General features: G+C 36.8%; 1 protein-coding gene across 3 annotated transcripts in view; it reads right to left on the bottom strand.

Annotated features, from left to right (window-relative positions):
• Nucleotides 1-19869, bottom strand: part of OFD1 (OFD1 centriole and centriolar satellite protein) — a 41025-nt gene that overhangs the window by 15451 nt on the left and 5705 nt on the right. For all 3 annotated transcript variants that reach the window (XM_039550577.1, XM_039550580.1, XM_039550584.1), the window contains exons 8-18: nt 18284-18457; nt 16269-16375; nt 15257-15376; nt 12662-12735; nt 11908-11999; nt 11573-11762; nt 10793-10923; nt 10307-10418; nt 8223-8834; nt 5892-6024; nt 2998-3098 (exon numbers count right to left, since the gene is read on the bottom strand). In XM_039550577.1, coding sequence (XP_039406511.1) covers nt 2998-3098; nt 5892-6024; nt 8223-8834; nt 10307-10418; nt 10793-10923; nt 11573-11762; nt 11908-11999; nt 12662-12735; nt 15257-15376; nt 16269-16375; nt 18284-18457 — 1846 coding nt within the window. The remainder of the gene's footprint in view (nt 1-2997; nt 3099-5891; nt 6025-8222; nt 8835-10306; nt 10419-10792; nt 10924-11572; nt 11763-11907; nt 12000-12661; nt 12736-15256; nt 15377-16268; nt 16376-18283; nt 18458-19869) is intronic.

The raw sequence follows: 19869 nt of genomic DNA, 5'->3' as shown, positions 1-19869 counted from the left end.
CAGGATGGATGCTGCTAACTCAGGTATTCTGCATTATACTATCTTCTCCCCGTGAAAGGTGGCTCTGAATTCACAAAAACACAATTACTGTCCTTCCTCTTTGATCACTGCTGTGATACTCAACTGCTTCTTAATTATTTACTTGCAAAGTATGCAGACTGCTATTATCTCATTTGATGGGAGATAGAAAAAAAAAAAGAGATAAAACAAGATGTGGCCATTACCTCTAGATAGCCAACCTGAAATACACAGGACTATTCTCCCAAGCATTTAGTGTAACAGAGCACAGATACCCTATATATCTCTTTAGGTTTTGGGTGAAGCTTTAGAAAACATCAATTTTTCATCCTTCAAATACCATCAAGCATTTTTCTTTTTCACATTATAATAAAATTGAAATATTTTGCATGAAAAAAACCAAGTCAACCACATGGATCAGCCTCTATCTGAATGGTTTGAATTTCTTTAAATTAGAACTCTTTTAAAGGAACTATAGATGAAAGGAACTATAGAAAGCATGATGGAAAATTTCTGTCAAGCTGTCAGTCTAACTAAGTTAGGAGAATGTTTTCAGTTTCTTACAAAAGCAAGAGTAATTCCTACCAGCTTCACCTAGGAATATAACTCCTATATATGGGGGTTTTTGTAAGACCAAAATAATGGGCTATCACACTCAAAATCTATTCTGTTTTGTTGCTCTCTCTTTAAATTATAAAGCTATCAACAAAAACATTATTTCCATATGAGGCACCAATAAGCATCAGGGTATGTAATATTTAAATAATAAAAAAATTCCTTTCATAAATTTGTCCTGGTTAAATATTACTTCTAACTTCAAAATGAATGCTAACAACATAAGCAAACAAAGAAACCCAAACCAAAACCATTACAGTATAAAATGAATTAACTACTCTGCAAAGGAGAAAAAAGGTAACTCTGTGTACTTTCACTCCCTTTTTAAGGGTGGACAGCAAGAGATGCATTATTCCCTTAAGATGAGCTCATCACCTAAAAGCAGCTGCTGCCAAGAGAACTTGCTGACCTTTTCTTTCTAGAACTCACTCACAGTAGGATTAAAAGACTTCCATATTTTCTGGTACCTCCTTTAATTCATTGTTTTTTCCTACTGTTATCCACTTTGTCCTTCATTGTATCTTTCTCTGTATTTACTTCTCAGATTTTACTTTCTTACCTGCCGCTCCCAGCCACTTCTCCTGAGCTACCTCCTCCCCTTTTTAGCCATTCTGATTTCCTCCTATATACTGAGATTGTCTTTTGATGCAGTCTGACCCAACTAAAGTACTCTTGATTGAGAAATCATCAGCACATGTGAACTCCTACAATTATTGACCACCACACATCACCAAATGATTCAGTAATACCTTACTTGGGCACAGCATCTACTCAGCCCTAATTTCCAAGAAAATGCCAGTCTGTTGTCATATGTAATAAAATAAAAGTGAAATATGTAACATATTCCCAAAAGCCTCTCATACAAAATTAAGCAAATAATTATAAGGCTAATTAAAATGTGAGATGAATAGAAACCATTACTGGCTACAGGCTTGGTTCACATTCAAATAATACATTTAAAGCTTATAAAAAGGAAGCTAAATGAGATAAATAAACCCAACTGAGTAATGCGTAAAGCTTCACAGAGAAATGCACGGATGAGGCATTATCTTCTGCTAGTTATCACTAAACACTATCAGCACATCTGCTGTTTAAACAAACATCGTTTTTTGGTTAGTTCCTTTTAAAATACTGAAAGCCATATTCTCACAGGGTCAGGAGAATGAGCAAGGGGTCCACTCCACCTTCCATATGACCTAACCACAACCAAAAGCATAAGCCAGTCTGGGACCCAGGAAACCACTCACACCAGTCAGAATCACTGGTTTCAAAGAAAATATCCCTAACTCTCCCATACAGCAATCACAATCTCTTCACCAACTATGAGTTTAGTTACACCACACAATGCCACATGTCCACCAGCCTCAGGACTTTACAGACCTAACAAAATCTGGAAATAGGAAAGATTAACTTGCTGTTCACAGCTTTCTCATTGACAACTTCATTACTTTAAACCCACAGTTTCATGAGAGATCAGGCTGCTCAGGTTCAACATTAGGATGTCACTCAAATGCTGAAAAACTAAGTAAGGCCAGTAACTGTGCTTCTATATCTCACTCCATATACAAATGGCTATAAAGTACACTAAGTTTTATTATCCTCCTCTTTCTACAGTACCTTAGTTACATCAAAGATTTTTGAAAACTGACCCTGTAGCATTTAGAGAGAAGGAAACATTTTATAGCATGCAATCACAGAGAGCAGAAATGCAAATAAATAAAATGCTGACCTCAGAGAAAAAGAAGTTAGGATACAATTCAGGTTTCAGTAACTTAACCATATGCTCCAAAACTATTCAGAGATGCTGATTAATGACAGCATACTTGCAGGAGTTCTTCACACATTTACACACACCCTAGAGCAACTTCTAATTCATAATACTATTTATGCCTCACTTACTGAAGGAAAAATTAGGAGTGCATACAACAGCCACAGAAACTTATCTTTAGAATTAGAACCTGGTTCTAATTTATGCAGCAAATATAATAAACCTCAATTTAGTTCACATACTAGTACATTTTTCTGTTTAAATAAGAATTCTACACCATTTAAAAACATTCCAAAACAACGGTCAGACCTACAGCGTTAATCAGAACAAGGTTATGCAAGATTTCTGAACAAAATTACATCACAGATTTCAGAACCAACTCAATTTAATGTCTGCTTATTACTACATACACTTATCTAAAGATGCAAGAATGATGAAAATCAATCCCTCATCATCTGAGATATTTGTTTTTCTTAATTCCAAAATCAGTCAGAATTTTTTCTCTCCAAGTACAGTCTTAAAACTATGAAGACAGTTGTCCTGTAACTGTTAAGCCCTAAGGTTAAACAAACTGTCTGAAATGCACTAAAACTTACCTTCAAGAGTATAAATGTGTTCTTCAAGATCCTCATACCTTAGTTTCTCTGGTTTGTGGACATCGCTGAAATCTTGTTTATCTGTCTGTTGACTCTGAAGTCTGAAAAAATAAGGAAGAATATAAATAATTTAATAAATATAAATGCTAAACTTTTAAGCAAATAGCAATCTGAAATTCACTCGCTAAGCAACAGACTAAACCAACACTAAAATCCATTAAACTTTCTGACTCAAATACAGGATATTTAAATCCAGTTCTCTAACTTTTAGTAAAAGTCCACTCCATTTCCCTGCAGCCTTTCCCCAAGGCCTTTATGTGACGTAAAATCATTACATTAAAACAAAATACAAGGGAGTAAGAAAAAACAACAAAAAAGGAGAAATACAATGAATTGTGACAGTCAACTGAAAATTAAGAAATTTGCCTTTTTAAGCTCTGTGTTACAGTTTAATTCCCATTTTGATGTCATCTTAACAGATGTGTTTGAAATGTATTAGGATTAGATGTCTGGCAAAACAGAGATGCAGGGGTGAAAATCTGGGTTCTATCAAAAATGGGGCTAGTGCCCTCATTCTAAATCCCCGTTTATCTCATCAGAAAGATAATGTGAAAGAATAATGTCTCCCACGTGACCCAGCTCCTAAACTCTGACCAGAACTAGAACAGTAAAAGGAGTGCAGGTCACTAATGAAATTCAGCATCAGCACTTCATAAAGGAGCTTACTTCACACCAGCTGGTGCTCTTCATCACAGCCTAAGTATGTTTGTGCTTACAATTTCTAAGGAATACAGGTCTTTCATGGAGCAAAAGTGGAGAACAAACAATACAAAACATACCCCCAACAAAAAGATTTGTTCATAAACAAAAAGTGAATCTGGGCACAGATAAATAAATTTGCATTGTCAGAAGGATAGTTCAGTGATGTCAGCGGGGAAAAATACCCTGTCAATTAAATAGCACAGAGTAAATGAAATTTCAAGTTTTTGGAAGTCTATTTCATGTTTTGAGTCCTTCCTTCACAGAAATGATTAAGTGCTAAATAATTCTTAAGGGTGCAAGTTTCAAGGACACACATGCCACTTTCTTCAATACTGTGTCCTGCAACACTGCTAAAAAGACAGAGAACCCAATGCCTCAGTAACAACCCTCAACTGGTTTCTTCAGGCCAAAACAACAAACAAACAAACAGTTAGGTAATAATCTGCCTTACCACTCTAGTCTTCCTGTCTGTGTTTACTGGCTTCCTTCATACCACTCTTATCTTGGAACATAAATAAACGAGGAGCTCCTGTAGTCATAGAAGCAATTGTTCTTCCCCACTGACTGAGGTCTGACTTCTAACAGCTTGTCACAGATGTTACAGCATCATATTCGCTTTTCTTTTCTTTTCAAAGAAGTTCCCATTACCACTTAAAATCTACAGGTCATAAACTAATCCCACAATACACATCAGTGATGTGGCATTTGCCTAATAATAAGAGTAAATAACTGGAAAAGCCCACACATGCATTTCTCAAATATTTCATGTAACAGAAAACAGTCCAAGGCACGTGAAATTAGAAAATATGCAACAAAAGAATGTTTTTCTTTTAATAAAGTCTTGGGAAAGCAGCAAGTTCGAGACAATTATTGGGACCTTATACCCTTGCTTTGTCATAAGAAACCCAAGAAATCAACAACAAACCATAGTTGCCTTCCCAGACCTAGGTCTGGCCTCTGCTCATATTGTTCACTCTTCAAACAGGATGGAGTCCATAAAATCCTTCAAAGAAGTGAAGTCCCTCACAGGATTAGAGAATTTTCCCCTGTCACCTTAACATGCAGGTTAACATTCAACCTTCACTTTTTAAGGCCTGTCAGAGAAGTACAGGAAATCTGACACACCACAGAAAACATGAATGAGTAGGGAAAAAGGAGACACAGCCTCAAGGGAATACTTAAAGGAAACTGACCTCACAGTCCCTGAAAATCCCAACAGCTCATTTTGAAGACAAAAACCATAAAGGCTCTCCCAAAATTCTAACCAGATAAGAGACCCTCTCTGCATTAAATGTATGTTGAGGCCTTGATAACAACAAAATAAAAAAGCCCTACAAATGCCTGCTAGAGGTGCCCCAGCACAAGCTTTCTTCAGCCATCAAATCAGGAATGACGGCTAGCAGGTTAAGGACAATTCAGTTGTCTCATCTTAAAAAAATTACTAGAAGTTAAATACTAGACCTGCTTCTGAAGACACATGTTCTTAGTTTTGGAGAGTGGAGGGAACACTGGCCATTAAGAACAGAAGAACTTCAGGCAAGGAAATAGGAGATACAGAGATGAAAGAAAAGTCATTTTAATGCAGCCTAATTTTGTCAAGTTATTAATTTACCTTAAGAAGATCTTAAAAAAAGCAACAAAAGAAAAGAGAAAAGTTGTGCTACCCATCCCATTCCTACATGCAAAGGAGACTGGAAAATCCTATTTTGAAAACAGGCACATGACCAAGCTCTTCAGAGAAGGAAAAAAAGTAATAAATTTAGCAATACAGTTTGTTAATGAATGAAGTGAGAATGTACAACTGCCTTGATTTAAATTCTCAAACAGGCAGCAGAAATTCAAATGCTTCAATTAGCAGAAGCTCATCAGTCAGGTCACAGATGTGAAAAACAGAGACACAGTTAAAGAGACATAGCTTTGCTCAGAGCAAACCAAAGTGTTTGGGTTTTTTACAACTAAGTTCCACTTGAAGCATGATATTCAAAATGGAAATCCTTATTCACCTTTAGAAAAGTTCTCACGTATAAAATTAATGGCTGGCTTGATTTGTAAAAGCAGCTATCACTGTGAACAATTAGATACATGTTTCTTTAAAAAGCAGGTTAAAAATGTTGCTTTGTAAACAATGTTACCTGATTTTCTGGCCATGACTGGATGGTGAGGAAGGAACAGACTCAGAAGATGAAAGCAAATATGGCTTTGAAATAGGAGAAAGAACCTGGTCAACACTCCGCTGTGAAGAGGTAAGGGATGAGCTCTTGGCATCTGCAGAATAAAAATCCCACAATTTGCGTTAGTTATTTGTCCTACCATTCCTCAGACAAGGCTGGCTGTACAACACATGCATTATTGGTCCAAATGTGCATGGACTTAGGAAGTAAAACAGTCAAATGCATGAGCTAATTTAAAGGAAAAAACTGCATAATCCTTCCACTGGCAGATTACGCAGTAAAAGAGCTGTTGGATCTGCCAACTGCAAGTGTTTCAGAGGAGGACATACTTCTTCCTTTCATTCTCCAGAGACAGGTGCTGACAGCTGAGCACTTACCCTCACTTAAAGGAAAAACCAATCTCAGACTCACATTCATGGTATCTTCTACCTTTGAAATTTACCCTGAGTTGTTCAGACTGGTATTTTCAACAGCACCGAAAAGCTCCACAGAAGCTTCCAGAATGACTTAAGAGTTTTCTAGCAAAACCACACCTGCTGCTTCAACCATCTCTAGCAGAAAAGAATAATATACATATACCAGTATAAAAGCACTCCTCAGAAGACTCATGAGAGAGAAGTGACATCTCAGTGGGGAAGCAGTCTAACTGGGAGCTGACAAATCACACTAACAGCATGTTAGCACTGAAGCTAACCTGAAGATCCTATCACCCAGCTGCAGCCTGGTTTCCTACACTCCATACCACCCCATTTCTGCAATTCTTAAGTCAGGTAATGCATTCCTTTGTTATTCAACTCTTACCCCTCTCCAGAACCAGTTTCATGCATTAAGCACAGAACAGATCGAATGGAAAAAAGAGATCTGCCCTCCTGTAACTAGCTTCTGAAAAGTACAAAGATAGGAAGGATTTTTCAGGTTATGCACGCAACTGTAGTTTTAACATTCCCTAATTTTCAACAAAACCCTAGTATTATGAAAGATTTTGTCTGTGTGCAGTGCTAAACAAATAGTCTGTGGGTACTTTATACAGAAGCTGACAGAGAGAACTTACAACATAAAAGACTGCTTTGGTAGTTCAAATCTCAAATATGTTACCAGTAACAGAGTATGATACTCTACATGCAGAAGCACAGGGACAGCCACAATCAATCAGTATTTGTGACCTGTTTCTAACAGTGCCCATTACCAAACAAAACTAAACTAAAATTAAAAAAGGAGAATATTCGTATCTTACTTCTGGCAACACCCACCCCGACCTTTCTTCAATCAATACTTTTTTGGATCTGCCTGACAGAGAATAATAAATTACACAACTTACTCATGGTATGAAAAAACATTTCATTTTATTTTATTCCATTTCATTTCCTTCCAATGTCACAGGATTCTGGGGTCTGTGAAGCAGTAATCAAATGAACCCTTTTCACCCTTTTCATATCACTCATTGCTTTCCAGGTTTCCCACAGCGCATCTCAGCCACCTCTCTTCCAAACTAAGCTGCCCTTGTATTTAACCTTCCTTCATGGAGAAGCTGATCTTTTTTTTGGTTACTGTCTCTTTTTTTCATCCTACTAAATCCACTTTGAGCCAAGAAGCAGATGTACTGCAAATTTGAAACAAGAGATTTTTTAAAAAATTTTCATTTCATTTCTATTTTGCTTGCTTTTCTGAGTACTGTCCTTAAGAAAAAAAAAAAGACTAAGCAATTATTAGAAACTGTGATACTAACAGCAAATTAAAATTTTCCAGTCATGACCGAACACTAAAACCTTCCTCCTTACAATTGCTCAGGAGTATTTGATAGAGATGTCACAGCAAAAAGGACAAACAAAAGGAAATCTGGACATTTCAGACTGGAAAGCTCCATTTAAGAGAAGCCAAAGACAGCTTCTGCCACACACTTTAACTACAACAGTTAAAGGAAAGGTTAGAAATATAGGAGGTTTAAGAAATTACAGTTAATGTTGCAAAGCAGTTATACTTAACAGCAAGTTTTGAATTAAACTCTCTATATCGCAAGGTTACAGCTGCAGTGATTTATATGGCATTGTCTTCTCTTGAAAGCTCCCTAGAGCATGTTTAACTTCCCTCAACATACTTCTCCAGTACTTGTTTCCAGGAGGAAGAAATACTCCAAGCAATTGGTTACTCTGTCTCCTGCAAAACCACATCTCCTGATTTCTGCTGCATCTTAGCAAATAACGAGTAAAAGACTAAAAGTGCTAAATCTTTCTCTTCCCAAGATGAACAGTAAGTAAAACCCAATACTGCACCCCATTAAGAATATTGACTTACCATCTGGAATTCTCCTGTTACTGATGTCTCTCTTCGATTTGGGAATGGGAGTAGAAGAAAGGCGCCTTGAAGAAGATGCTCCTCTGTGTGGTGGGGTTAAGGGAGTTTTAAAGTTATCGACCTGCCCAGTTCTTTTGATGTGTTCTTCACCTCTTGGGCTGCTCAGAGGGGAATGTGGGGAGCTGGGATTATCCTCTAGCAGTTCATGCTGGATAGTCAAAGGGTGTCTATTAAGAGGACACTGCAGAATTAAAGGAGGCTGCATCTTCCTTGGTGTTCTGCTTGCAGCTGCATTCTGCATGACTCTGTGTTGGTAGCTCCTGTAGGCTTCTTCCAAGTACTCAGCCTCCTTTTCCAGTTCCTTCACCCTTGCCTGGGCCTGAGCGATGCTCTCAAGGTCAGAGTCCAGGGAAGCACTGCGTGGCTGCAGCTGCTGTCGATAGCCAGGCGCTGGCACAGTGCCGACCCTCCCCACATCAGTCAGACCCGGATTCCTCAGGAATGTGCCATCCATGTAAATGTCATGGGGCACGATCCTGTCACCAAGGAAGTCCAGGACGGAGCGGTCGACGAGCGAAGGTTTTGGGTTCCGATACACCTCATTTTCCAGAGCTAAATGGTAGCAAGAGAAAGTCAGTGACACTAAAGAGAGATACAAGAGACCCACAACAAAACAGACACAGTAAAATGTGGCATTTGAATTCCAGTTTGATCAAAATTATTCTACCATGGAATTGGCTTACGTTTCGAGAATTTAATGATTTAATTGAAATTGATTTAAATGTATTTTTAATGCAGCTCCAAAGCTGCAAATTACCACTGCTATTTTTTAAATATATAATTCTTCCACATAAAACTACCATTAAGTATGTACTCTACAATTTTAAATTACGTTTAAGCAAATAAATAAACAAACATGAAAACATTCCCACTTTGGACACATTATATCTAATCACGCTGTTAAAAGCCTAAGGAATACAGGGCATGCCACAAGTCTTAACAGTTTCACTTTATTTAGATCAAAAAATAATTTTGGAGAAAAACAACACACCACATAGAAAATGTTTTTGTTGTTTTTTTTGTTCATTAAAAGTACTCTAAAATTGCCAGTTAAACTGAATGTTTTGGGGTTGTCTGTTTCCTTGCACTTTCATGCTTCAACAAGCCCAAAAGACCAACCTATGGGGCTGTATCTCTCTCGGCAAATTTACAACCTTGTTTTTATTCTACATAAATGGTTCTTCAATGACTTCATTAACTCTGATGTAAAATAAAAGCTCCTACAGTACTTTCAGTCATTTAATTAAAATATATATTTGCTATTTTGATATAACAAATTTCCAATTCCAAATGGTACTGATACATGTACCATAAATGAATAAGTACCTATCACTAGTGAATAATATAAAGTATTGCATATACTGAATTATGATGCAACACATGTTGTATGTAATGTATAATCATTGCAGAATTGAATTCCATATTTTTACATTAAATATACATACCAACCCTTTTATTTATAATACTTGATATTAGCAATTTGACAGACAAGTATCTTTAAAAGTACATTTCTTCAGCAGACTGAACTGCTTTATGTAAGTGCCTGTTTCTAACACCCATATGAGGTAAGTTAAGCATAAGTTAGGCAAAAATTACTAAACTTGACTAAATCTGTTTAAGAGTTAGACTTAAATTTCTGAGGTACAAAAATACAATTTCAGATTGATTATTTTTATTATGAACATTCAAGAATCAAAATGCTTTAAAACACAAGTTGCCTGCTGGAGAATGTCATTTATGTTATCATCAAACATTAATGTCTCCATACCGAAGGAAAAAGAGACAGTAAAAATATGCAAGTGCTCAGGGAGGAGTATTTTCCTTTCCTCCTATCTGTTTGTTTTCTGAAAGGAAATTGTAATGAGTCTGCTTTTTAAACTGGGCTTTAAATAGATTTTGATTTTAAACTTAACATCTACTCCCTGGTGATGTATTAGCTCTAGCTGCAACTGCAGCTTTTTTAAGCTTCTGGAACTTCTTACACTTGTCCTTCATAAAGGACTGCTCTGGTGTAAGATACAAACCTGTCTGTGTTTGTTTCACTTGCAGTTTCAGTTCTTCAACCTGCACATTTAACTTCCTGACAGCAGCTTCAGAGTCTAACAGTTGGGCCTTTAACTGGGCACAACGCTCAACCTATAGGAAATCAAGAGAAAAACAAAAACCAGCATCATTCAAACAAAAAGTATAATCTCAACTGGCCGAATACTTGGTTTCTAAATATTTTTCAGGTCCATTGAGACCATATACACATAGTATCCTACTGAAAGTCAGCACTGATAATTTGTTGACTCAGTGAGATTTACTTTGGTCATGTTGGGTTGGTTTAATTTTTGGTAGTTTTTTGGTGTGGTGATGTTTTGTTTTCTTTAGAAAACATAAAAATAAGCACAGTACAAACAATCCTTGTAACTGCATATCAAGCAGCCTGCACAAGCAGATGGATAACTGCAAAAGAGATGATGGGAAGAAGAAAAGTTTCAAATCATTTAATAATAATAATAATTTACCTCACTTTGTAGCTGCTTTTCCAACGTCTGCTTATGACTTTCAAATTCATCCAGCACCAGCTTCTTAGAATGCTCTGCTCTCCTCAGCTCCACTTGGCAGGCCAGGTACTCCGCTGAGGGCTGGGACAGCTCTACCCCAAAAGGGAAACACTGGACACTCAGACAAAGAATAATGAGTGCGCACCTTTCTACACAATACTCCATGAATATGTAAAGCTGAATTGATTTTAGGAACATAACAAAGGCTTTGTCTGAATAAAGTACTTGGTGATATTTTTCTTCTTCCTTTTACAAAGGGCGAAAATCTTCACTGGTATAGTCCTTTAAGAACTAGACCCTGACTGTCCTACACTAGAAGAAAAATACATATCCTTACCTTACATAACTGTGCATACATCTGTACTCTCCTGTAATCTCAAATGCACATTAAAAATACTTTGTAATTATTACTATTGTCAGGCAAGCACTTAAATAGTAACGCCATGTTCTCTTACCATTATTAACCATACTAATGCTATGGTTAGAAATATTGCACTGCTTTTTTCAGAGGGTGCAAGGGATATCCTTCCATATTACAGCTACTGCTTAATTCAGGATTTCTCCCATACAGACACATCAAAGAAAATAAACTTATGCCAAGGACTGTTTAATTATACCAAACACTAGCTTGGGCTTCATGCAAATTACTAGCAAATATAATACAAAGAAAGCATTATAATGAAAATTTACTTCTAAACAAATACTTGTAGAGAAATAAGAAAATAAGTCATTCGAACTGACTGTCTCGAAGATGCTGGTTCTCACTGCGAGTCTCATCCAACTGTTGCCTAAGTAGTTTATTCTGCACTTGGAGCTCCAATTTCTCCTCCTTTAGCAAAGGATAGTCTGATACCTCTTTCAGTTTTTCTGTCAACAACTGATTCTGTTTATTTACCAACAGAACCTGGGCTTTCACTGACTCCAAATCCAGCTGCAGATAAAGAACAGTTTAGAAGCTTATGAACCGCTGTACTACTTAACGATTATTTTTATTTCACATTTTCTTTTTTATTTGTAAAATACCTCAACTGCACCAGTTAGAATACAGGCTTCTTTAAATTCATATTTACAATTACCTCAAGCTCTTTGGTGCGTGATACAGCTTGCTTGAGTTCCTCCTTTTTTGAATTAACAGCAATGGCTTCTTCATGCAAAAGCATAGCTTTCTCTGCAGGGAGGATTACAAATGCTGAATTAAAATTAGTAGAGTATTACAGTAAAAAACTGTATCAGCAGAAAACAGTTTTAAGCTGCTAAGCTCAAAATTGAATTGAATTTAAGACATAAAAATGACTGAATGTCATAGACACGCCTTCAAAATTAAGTAAATCATGCTGTATGTATAAATGTATACATATGCATATACACATTTAGAATTAAGTAAATCAAATTCATATGCCTGTGATATATCATTTCTTACATGTCCCTAACTTAAAAGTCTGTTATCTGTTCTGGCTCCCTTCCGCAAGCTCCAATTAAACATCTTGTGCACAATAAATGTCAAAACTGGCAACTGTTCCAGGGTACACTATCAGAGTCCAGTTAAAGCTTGAATGAGCTAGTAGGACTTCCGAAGGAAATGGGACACTGAAAAACCATGAATGCTTTGCAGCCTCTGTGCAAAGCAGCAGTGTATGGTTCCCACTGCATTCTGGACAGCAATGAGTGGCTGAACTGTCACTGTTGCTGAACTGCCACCCGTTGTGATGGCTTTTCTGTCCCTTGTACCATGGAACACCAGGACCGTTCAGTAACAACAGTGGTTTGGCATATGACAGTAAAAGTTCTGGAGATAAACAGGTACTTTATCAACCTCAGACACATGGTTACCTTTATTTTTTTTCTCGTCTTCAGTAACTTTATTGGTTCTGGCTATGTATTCTTCTTTTAATTCAAGCTCATATCTAGAAGCAAAAAGAATTATGTATTTCCAAATGACGTGTGTGCACACACGCACAGGCATTTGTGCTAATTCCATTCTTTCCCAAACTAGACCCAGACTATCCTACACTAGAAGAAAAATACATATCCTTACCTTACATAACTGTGCATACATCTGTACTCTCCTGTAATCTCAAATGCACATTAAAAATACTTTGTAATTATTACTATTATCAGGCAAGCACTTAAATAGTAACGCCATGTTCTCTTACCATTATTAACCATACTAATGCTATGGTTAGAAATATTCATGCAGTTATTTATTGACAAAATTAACTATTGCAGAGCCACCAAAAGGGTTGGAAAGGGCCCTGCCAATCATCTCATTCAACCACCCCCTCAAAAAGCCAGCCTATAGCCACCTGTACAGCAGGGCAGCTGGGGCTCTTCCTGGCCAAGTCCTGAAAACCTCAAAGGACATATATACCACCACCTCCCTGGATGATCTGTGCCAATGCTGCACTACTCTTCCAGTAGATTTTTTCCTTATGTCCAAGTTAAATCTCCCAAGCCACAACTTCCAGCCCCCATCATATGAACGGAAAGGTCACATTTGAGAATCCAGTAACTATCCTGACAGATTTTACTAGTTTCCAGTTTCTTCATGACTTTTTTGAACTGAGGAGCCCAAACCTGGGCATGGTATTCCTAGCACAGCCCTCCCCAGTACCTTTAAAGGGACGCTAAGTTCCCTCAGCCTGCTGGCCATGCTGCTTCTAGTCTTACCCATCATCATGCTGTTTGCCTTATTTGCCAGAGCATGCTGCTGGCTCATAATCAACCTGGCATTCACTGTAACTCATCCACCTCCTCTTCAGAAATACAGCTCCTCGGCCAATTCCTTCTCCCCATTTATACAACTTCATAGGACTATACTCTGTCCCATGCACAGAGCTTTGGAGTTCTCCTTGTTAAAATTCCTAAGATTTGCACTGGCTTGATTTCCTTGTCAAAGTCTGCCTGAGCTGAAATTCTGCCATTTTTTGTGGAAATGATTCCTCTTAATTAAGCCTCATGTTCAAAGCTGAGGATGCCCTGTGCCCACATCCAGATGAAGCTGTTGGACAATAACAATAATAAGGGCCCCAGAACTGGCCCCAGGGGTTCTCTGCACACCACCAGTCACCAGCCAGACACTGAGCACTGCCCAGGTTCACCACTATTCAAGCCCAGTAGTCATCCAACTGTGCCGTTCCATTGTAGTGGAATTTACAGGAGCTAAGAAAGCATTTTACATGACTGGGACATAATTCATGGTTTCAGATATAGCCAAATCCACCCTCCTGCATTTCTGCAAATGGTGCAGACCATTCAGATCCTTCTCCCAAATACAGCATTTAATGTTTACTGCAAAAAAAAAAAAAAAAATTGATTTGCTAGCAATCCTCACTACTTCCGTACAATAAATAGTAGTTCTTTAATACTTTTCATTGATGATTTGGGAAAAAAGGACATGGATCTTGTCGTTCTGAACACCTGCAGCATGCCTTAAAATATTTTGTATGTTGATAAAATAAGCCAAGCAGCAGTTTATCCTTAAAATGCTTTGCTTCTCCTCATGTACTGAAAGGACTTTACAATCACTATTTGTAACTAGCTGTTATAGACTAGATAAAATAAGATACCAAGGTGAGTCAATTAGTTGCATTTCACTGTTCTCTAACAAAACCATCAAATTCTGAGGTATTATTTTTATCAAAACCTACTATCAACATCTTTGCTCTTTAATTTAAAGACCTACAAACACAGATTATACTGCTCACTGGCTTGCAATAAAAAATGATGATACATCAGTCATTTGGTTTAACTGCCTGAGACAGGTTCATGACACGGCAAGAGCACTTGTCTGCATTGAACTATCAAGGAACCCTTCGAGTGACCAACGTACTACAAGTACAACAGCAAAGTTAGGATATACCCACTGCAACACCCCAAAAGAAGTCACACGTTAAGACCAGGTTCGGGCACAAGGTAGCCAATAAAAGAGGGAGATCTATATCAGAGAATTCCTCTTCAAAAATGGGAAAGGGTGAAGGTAAGAGGCAGTCTGTCTGTACACTAGTGCGTCTCTCACTCCTTTTCCAAGACACTTGTAGCATCTCTTTAACGCTGATTTCCCCTTCATGCCTCTTCTGCATTCATAAAATGGTCAGGCCTTTTAACTGTGGTCAAAGGAAGTAACTAATACTGCTTCAGATCCTCTTGTCTAAGCTAATGTCACATCTCTTTTCCAGCTATTGACACAGAATTTAAACTACAGCAATAATATAACCTATAACCAAAAGAGAATTATTTTCTATAGCAAGCTTACTAGCAAATAGCTAAGCAGTAATGTAAAAAATTCAATCTGACTAAAATAAAAACATAAATGCATATTTTCAAAGTCCTTGCTTTGCTATGCTTTTAAAGAGATCTTATAGAGTTTATTAATCTGTTTTTGTAGGAAATACCATGTGTCCTATTAGACACAAAAGAAAAATTTACTTTAAGAGTTCTGTCTTCAGCTTTTGGTCATATGTCTCCTCTATGTTCTTCACAGCAACCTCCCGACGCCGAAGTGCATCTTCTATAGCTTTATTTTTCTCCTCCTGAACTTTCTGGGTGCTGAAATATCCAGAAATATACAGACAATGACGAGTTATAAAATCAAATCTTTAGTCTGGGGTTTTGTTTCTTTTTTACAATAACATTTATAGACATCAAAGGGTGATGTGCTTGCTTGGAATACCGTAGCAATTTGAAATCATCATCAGACTCTGTCACTGTAGTTCATTAAGAACACGGAGATGTGACAAAAACTAAATTGCCCTACTTAAAATTCAGTACCAATCAATTATGCAGCTATCCCGGGTTAACCCTGGCTCAGTTTCCCACACCAGGAACACTTCAGAGGACAGAGTGCTGAGCATGCTATTCTATCAGCACCCTCTGCTGGGTTGATAAAAAACCCAGGTTTTTTTTAGCAGGATACTCATTTTGCTATGGAAAACAGATGACAAAGTAACAACATTAAGTAGTAATGAAAGCTTAGCCAAAAATGGCTGTTACTTTTTTATTTAATGAAAGGAAACTGATCTTACTGAGGATCTTATTAAGTAACAAAAAATCCCAAAAAACCCAAAAAAACCAACCCCAAAACATAGGGCTAATGAGGCAAAATATCCATGTATGTATCTCGTGAGTGTTAGGGATACATACTGTTTTGTTTGGGGGTTGGGTTTTTTTAATTTAACCACTTGAAAGTAAACATCTGTTTCCTTGCCTCCAAAGCAATGCTGAACTGTTTCGGTTGGGCAAGGTGGAATAGAAAAAAAACCAGAAACATCTTTTTGTATGGGGTATCCCTTCTAATAGAGACAGTATACAATACTGCTCAAAACATAAAACATAACTTCTAGGATATATAATCTATTTCAACATCACAAAAGCAGAAACACCGTGAGGCATGCTTTGCAGAAGCATCATTTAGCATTGTACACATCCTTCAGCAACTTACATTTCAAATGCCTCCATCCTTTGCTTCAGTTCAGCCTCCCTGGTCCTTATGGCTTCAATATCTTTCAATAGACTTTGTCTCTGAGTGTACACTTCCTTTGCTTCTATCTGAATCACAAAATATTGTCCTTAGTTTTACTTCACACTTTATACGGTATTTACTGTTTAACACATTCGAACTTATAAGGATCCTCTTCAGGGACTGACTGAACTTATTTCCATAAATACCATTTATTACAGCCATTATATGAAATAACATCTAGAATTGACTTTAAGTATCTTTTTTTAATTCCCTTTCTACTTTCACTCAAGAGTAAAAATGTTCTAGATGCAGTCACTTCTGCCAACCCATAAACACTCTTCCTTTAAGATATAGCACTGATTAAAACTCATGTAAAAGGAAAAACTGTTTTAGAAAATTACAGAATAAACATGTTCAAACACTTGACTTTTTTTTAATAAACAGGTTTTGTATGCTCTTCACAAAAATGTAACTGAAGAAACAAATACCAAAACCCACTGATAAAACATGAATTAAAACTGAAACTGAGTAAACCAACAGCTTTTCAGTTTTTGCAGTTTAATTTATAGAACTCATAAAAAACTGTAAAAGGGATTCTCCAAGTGATGAACATATTAACACCAAAACCCACGTATCTTCCTATTAATAAAAATGGCTTTTTTTGCCCTTAAGCACAAAAGACATTATTTCTCTCAAAAAAAAAAATCTAAGAAGAAAATTATGACTTTGCCATATGGACCTTTATATCAACTTTGAAAGCTATGTGCATTTGACAGTGCTGACAGATTCAGCTGCTGCTCCTGGTACAAAAAATAGAGCAGTTTCTCAAGCCACATTTCCTGGACATAAAGGCAATCATAGTGAAGGGTTAAATGACTTGACATCTTTAATGTAAATATACCTGAACTCTGTTAAAAGAATCCCCAGGTAAATGAAACAAAGTTCTCAGTGAGTGCAGAAGCTGATAAGAGAAATCAAATATTCATACACAATACTTGACAGCTGTGTTGATCTAGTCATTGGTAGGGGTTTTTTTAATTACTGAATTAATTTCATGCCCACAGAATAAGACTGAGAGCATAACATAGATGTATTCTTGTCAGCTTCAAAGGACATAACCATGAAATAAATTCATGGCATGGTGATAAAATGTTTAATATTATAATAATCTATATAGAGACCTGCACAACTGCCTTGTTAACCAATACCACGTGTTCTCAGGGAAAAAAACAAGACAAAGAAAGCCATAAAACCACCACATCAAAGCAAAAATATGGTAACATTTGTGGATGACTATTATTTGGATAGGAAGGTCTACTGCAGATAGCAGGGAGGTGGCAAGGCAAACAGGCAAGAGAAGAGAAACTGTTCTTTCAGAAACTGAGAACAGTTTGAGATTGGGATAAGCAGTTGAGAACTACATACAAATTATTGTGTGCTGTAGTAACAGTTACTACCCTGGCAAAACACCAGGAGTTAACAGCCCAAAGGAATAACTCATCAACACAAGTGTTCAAAGAAATGAAATGAGATGCTACCTCATGGTAGGTAAAGATGGTGGTTATTCATAATATTCAATATATAAACAGAAACAGCTTATCTGTACCATACAAGCTATTTATTCCATTTAGAGTCTTCTCAGCTGCTAAAAGAACTTGAGTGCAACTAAAAGCTATGTTCAACTTTCTGTGAAAAAAAAAAATCAGTGATCTGAATTCAGCAAAATTATTAACAGATTTAAAAGCATTTCCTACATTTAGATCCCAGCTTGCAGAACTATTCCTTTTCCAGCAATCTCTACTTAGATGTTTAACCATACTCATTCTTGCAGTTGCCAAATGCATTCCCCTAATTTATAAGAACAAAAGTGAATTCTAAGTTTTCCCTAATAAGCCAAGCAAGATCTGAAGGTAAATCTCCCTAAGATAAAAGAAAGTCTAACCAACTCACTGAATCATTTGCAAAAGGTTAGGAAAAAATATTTGGAACTTTACCTCTTGTTGCTTTTGAAGTCTCTCAATAGCATTCTTTTCACGAGAAATCAAGGCTTCAGACTTTGCTTGATGCGTCTTCTCTAACTCATGGCGCAGCTCAGAGATTTCTTTCTGGGTCTGCGCTTTCTCCTCCATTTTAATCTTTGCTATTTCAACTTCTTTAAAATGTTCAAGCTTTTACATAAAGGAGGAAGAGAGGGTTAAATAGGGCCATCTTCAAATCAACAAAGACAACTCCTCCTAAGACAATCCAAAATTTCACCTCAAAATTCTTGTTAGGAAATGATAAATTGATAAAAATTAATTACCATGATAACAGTATCTTAGCAGCACATACTATCTGCATATCTCACATTGTTTTCATGTATTTACCTGGCATCCCAAAGCAGATGTTACACGAAACTATCAGCTTTAGACAAGAGCAGAACAGAAGCCTATGAAGAAAACTGCACTGCAGGAGTGATACTCTGCTTGGAATTAAGGAATGGCCACAGTTTAACTCCTTCTCTGACACTGTCTTTATTCTTGTCCCTTTCCCAAAGAACCACTTTTGACTAGTGATACCAGAAACAGCAGAAACAGACCCACACCCTGAGTTGCTCAGAAACCAAGAAATTCACCAGGATATAAAAAAAAAGTGCCAGAAATGGAAAAAAATGCAGAACATGTAACTTCATCTAAAGAAGGTTACAGAAAGAGAAGTCCTGATTCACTGACTTCTAAGCACAACTGAAAAAAAAGTAAATGCACACAAATAGGAAAGCACAATCTTGGAACTACACAGAAGAATCGCTGGGAACATGATTCCACACAGTGTGTGAAGGACAATATCTGTGAGAGCAAATGGGATTATAAAGAATTACAATAAAAATTTGGAAGAAAATGGAAAGCAAGCATACAAAACAAAAAATGTGAGGAAAAACTGAGCAAAAGAATAAAAAGAGTATGACAGAAAAACTGTGAGACTGGAGAAAAGATTAAAGAATGGAAAAAGAACAGTAGGAATGTCTGATCAAGGAATTCAGGTCTGTGGTCATAAATTTTGTGAAAAACTAAAGAAACAGTGAGACAGTACAGCATTACTTGTATATATACAAATTTGATTAGAAATGTCGTACAGTAATTCCCATCATGTTGCTAAGTAATTCATGTAAAGCTAACTGAATTTAGAAGAGATTTACATCTGGTTAAGATTCCCATCTCCTTTGTTACAGCTGGTTTGCTTAAACTGATACAAACTTCACAACACACAAATTAACATGCTTTACATACCAAAAAAGACAGAGCCAGTTGGGGAATAAAGACTAAATGAAGAATGAAGGTAAAAGAGAGTTTTAACACTCCATCCTTCTACCCGTCTGACTGAAAAAATGGTGACTACACTGAGTTCTTCAAACAGTTTATATCAGCTGAGTGCCTTTTAAAGTGTGTGGAAGAATTCTGATTATTAGATTATCATTTTTATATACCAATAAACTACTGATCTTGACAGAAATTAGTGAAAAAATATATTGAAATGTGAAACACAGTTGATTTATTTTTTTTCTATCCAAAAAAACTGATGATCTTGACAGAAATTTATGGGG

Source organism: Corvus cornix, chromosome 1, assembly GCF_000738735.6.
Source record: "Corvus cornix cornix isolate S_Up_H32 chromosome 1, ASM73873v5, whole genome shotgun sequence".
Taxonomy (NCBI): Eukaryota; Metazoa; Chordata; class Aves; order Passeriformes; family Corvidae; genus Corvus; species Corvus cornix.
Note: the sequence above shows the minus strand (reverse complement) of the source record. Positions and strands in the feature narration are given on the sequence as shown.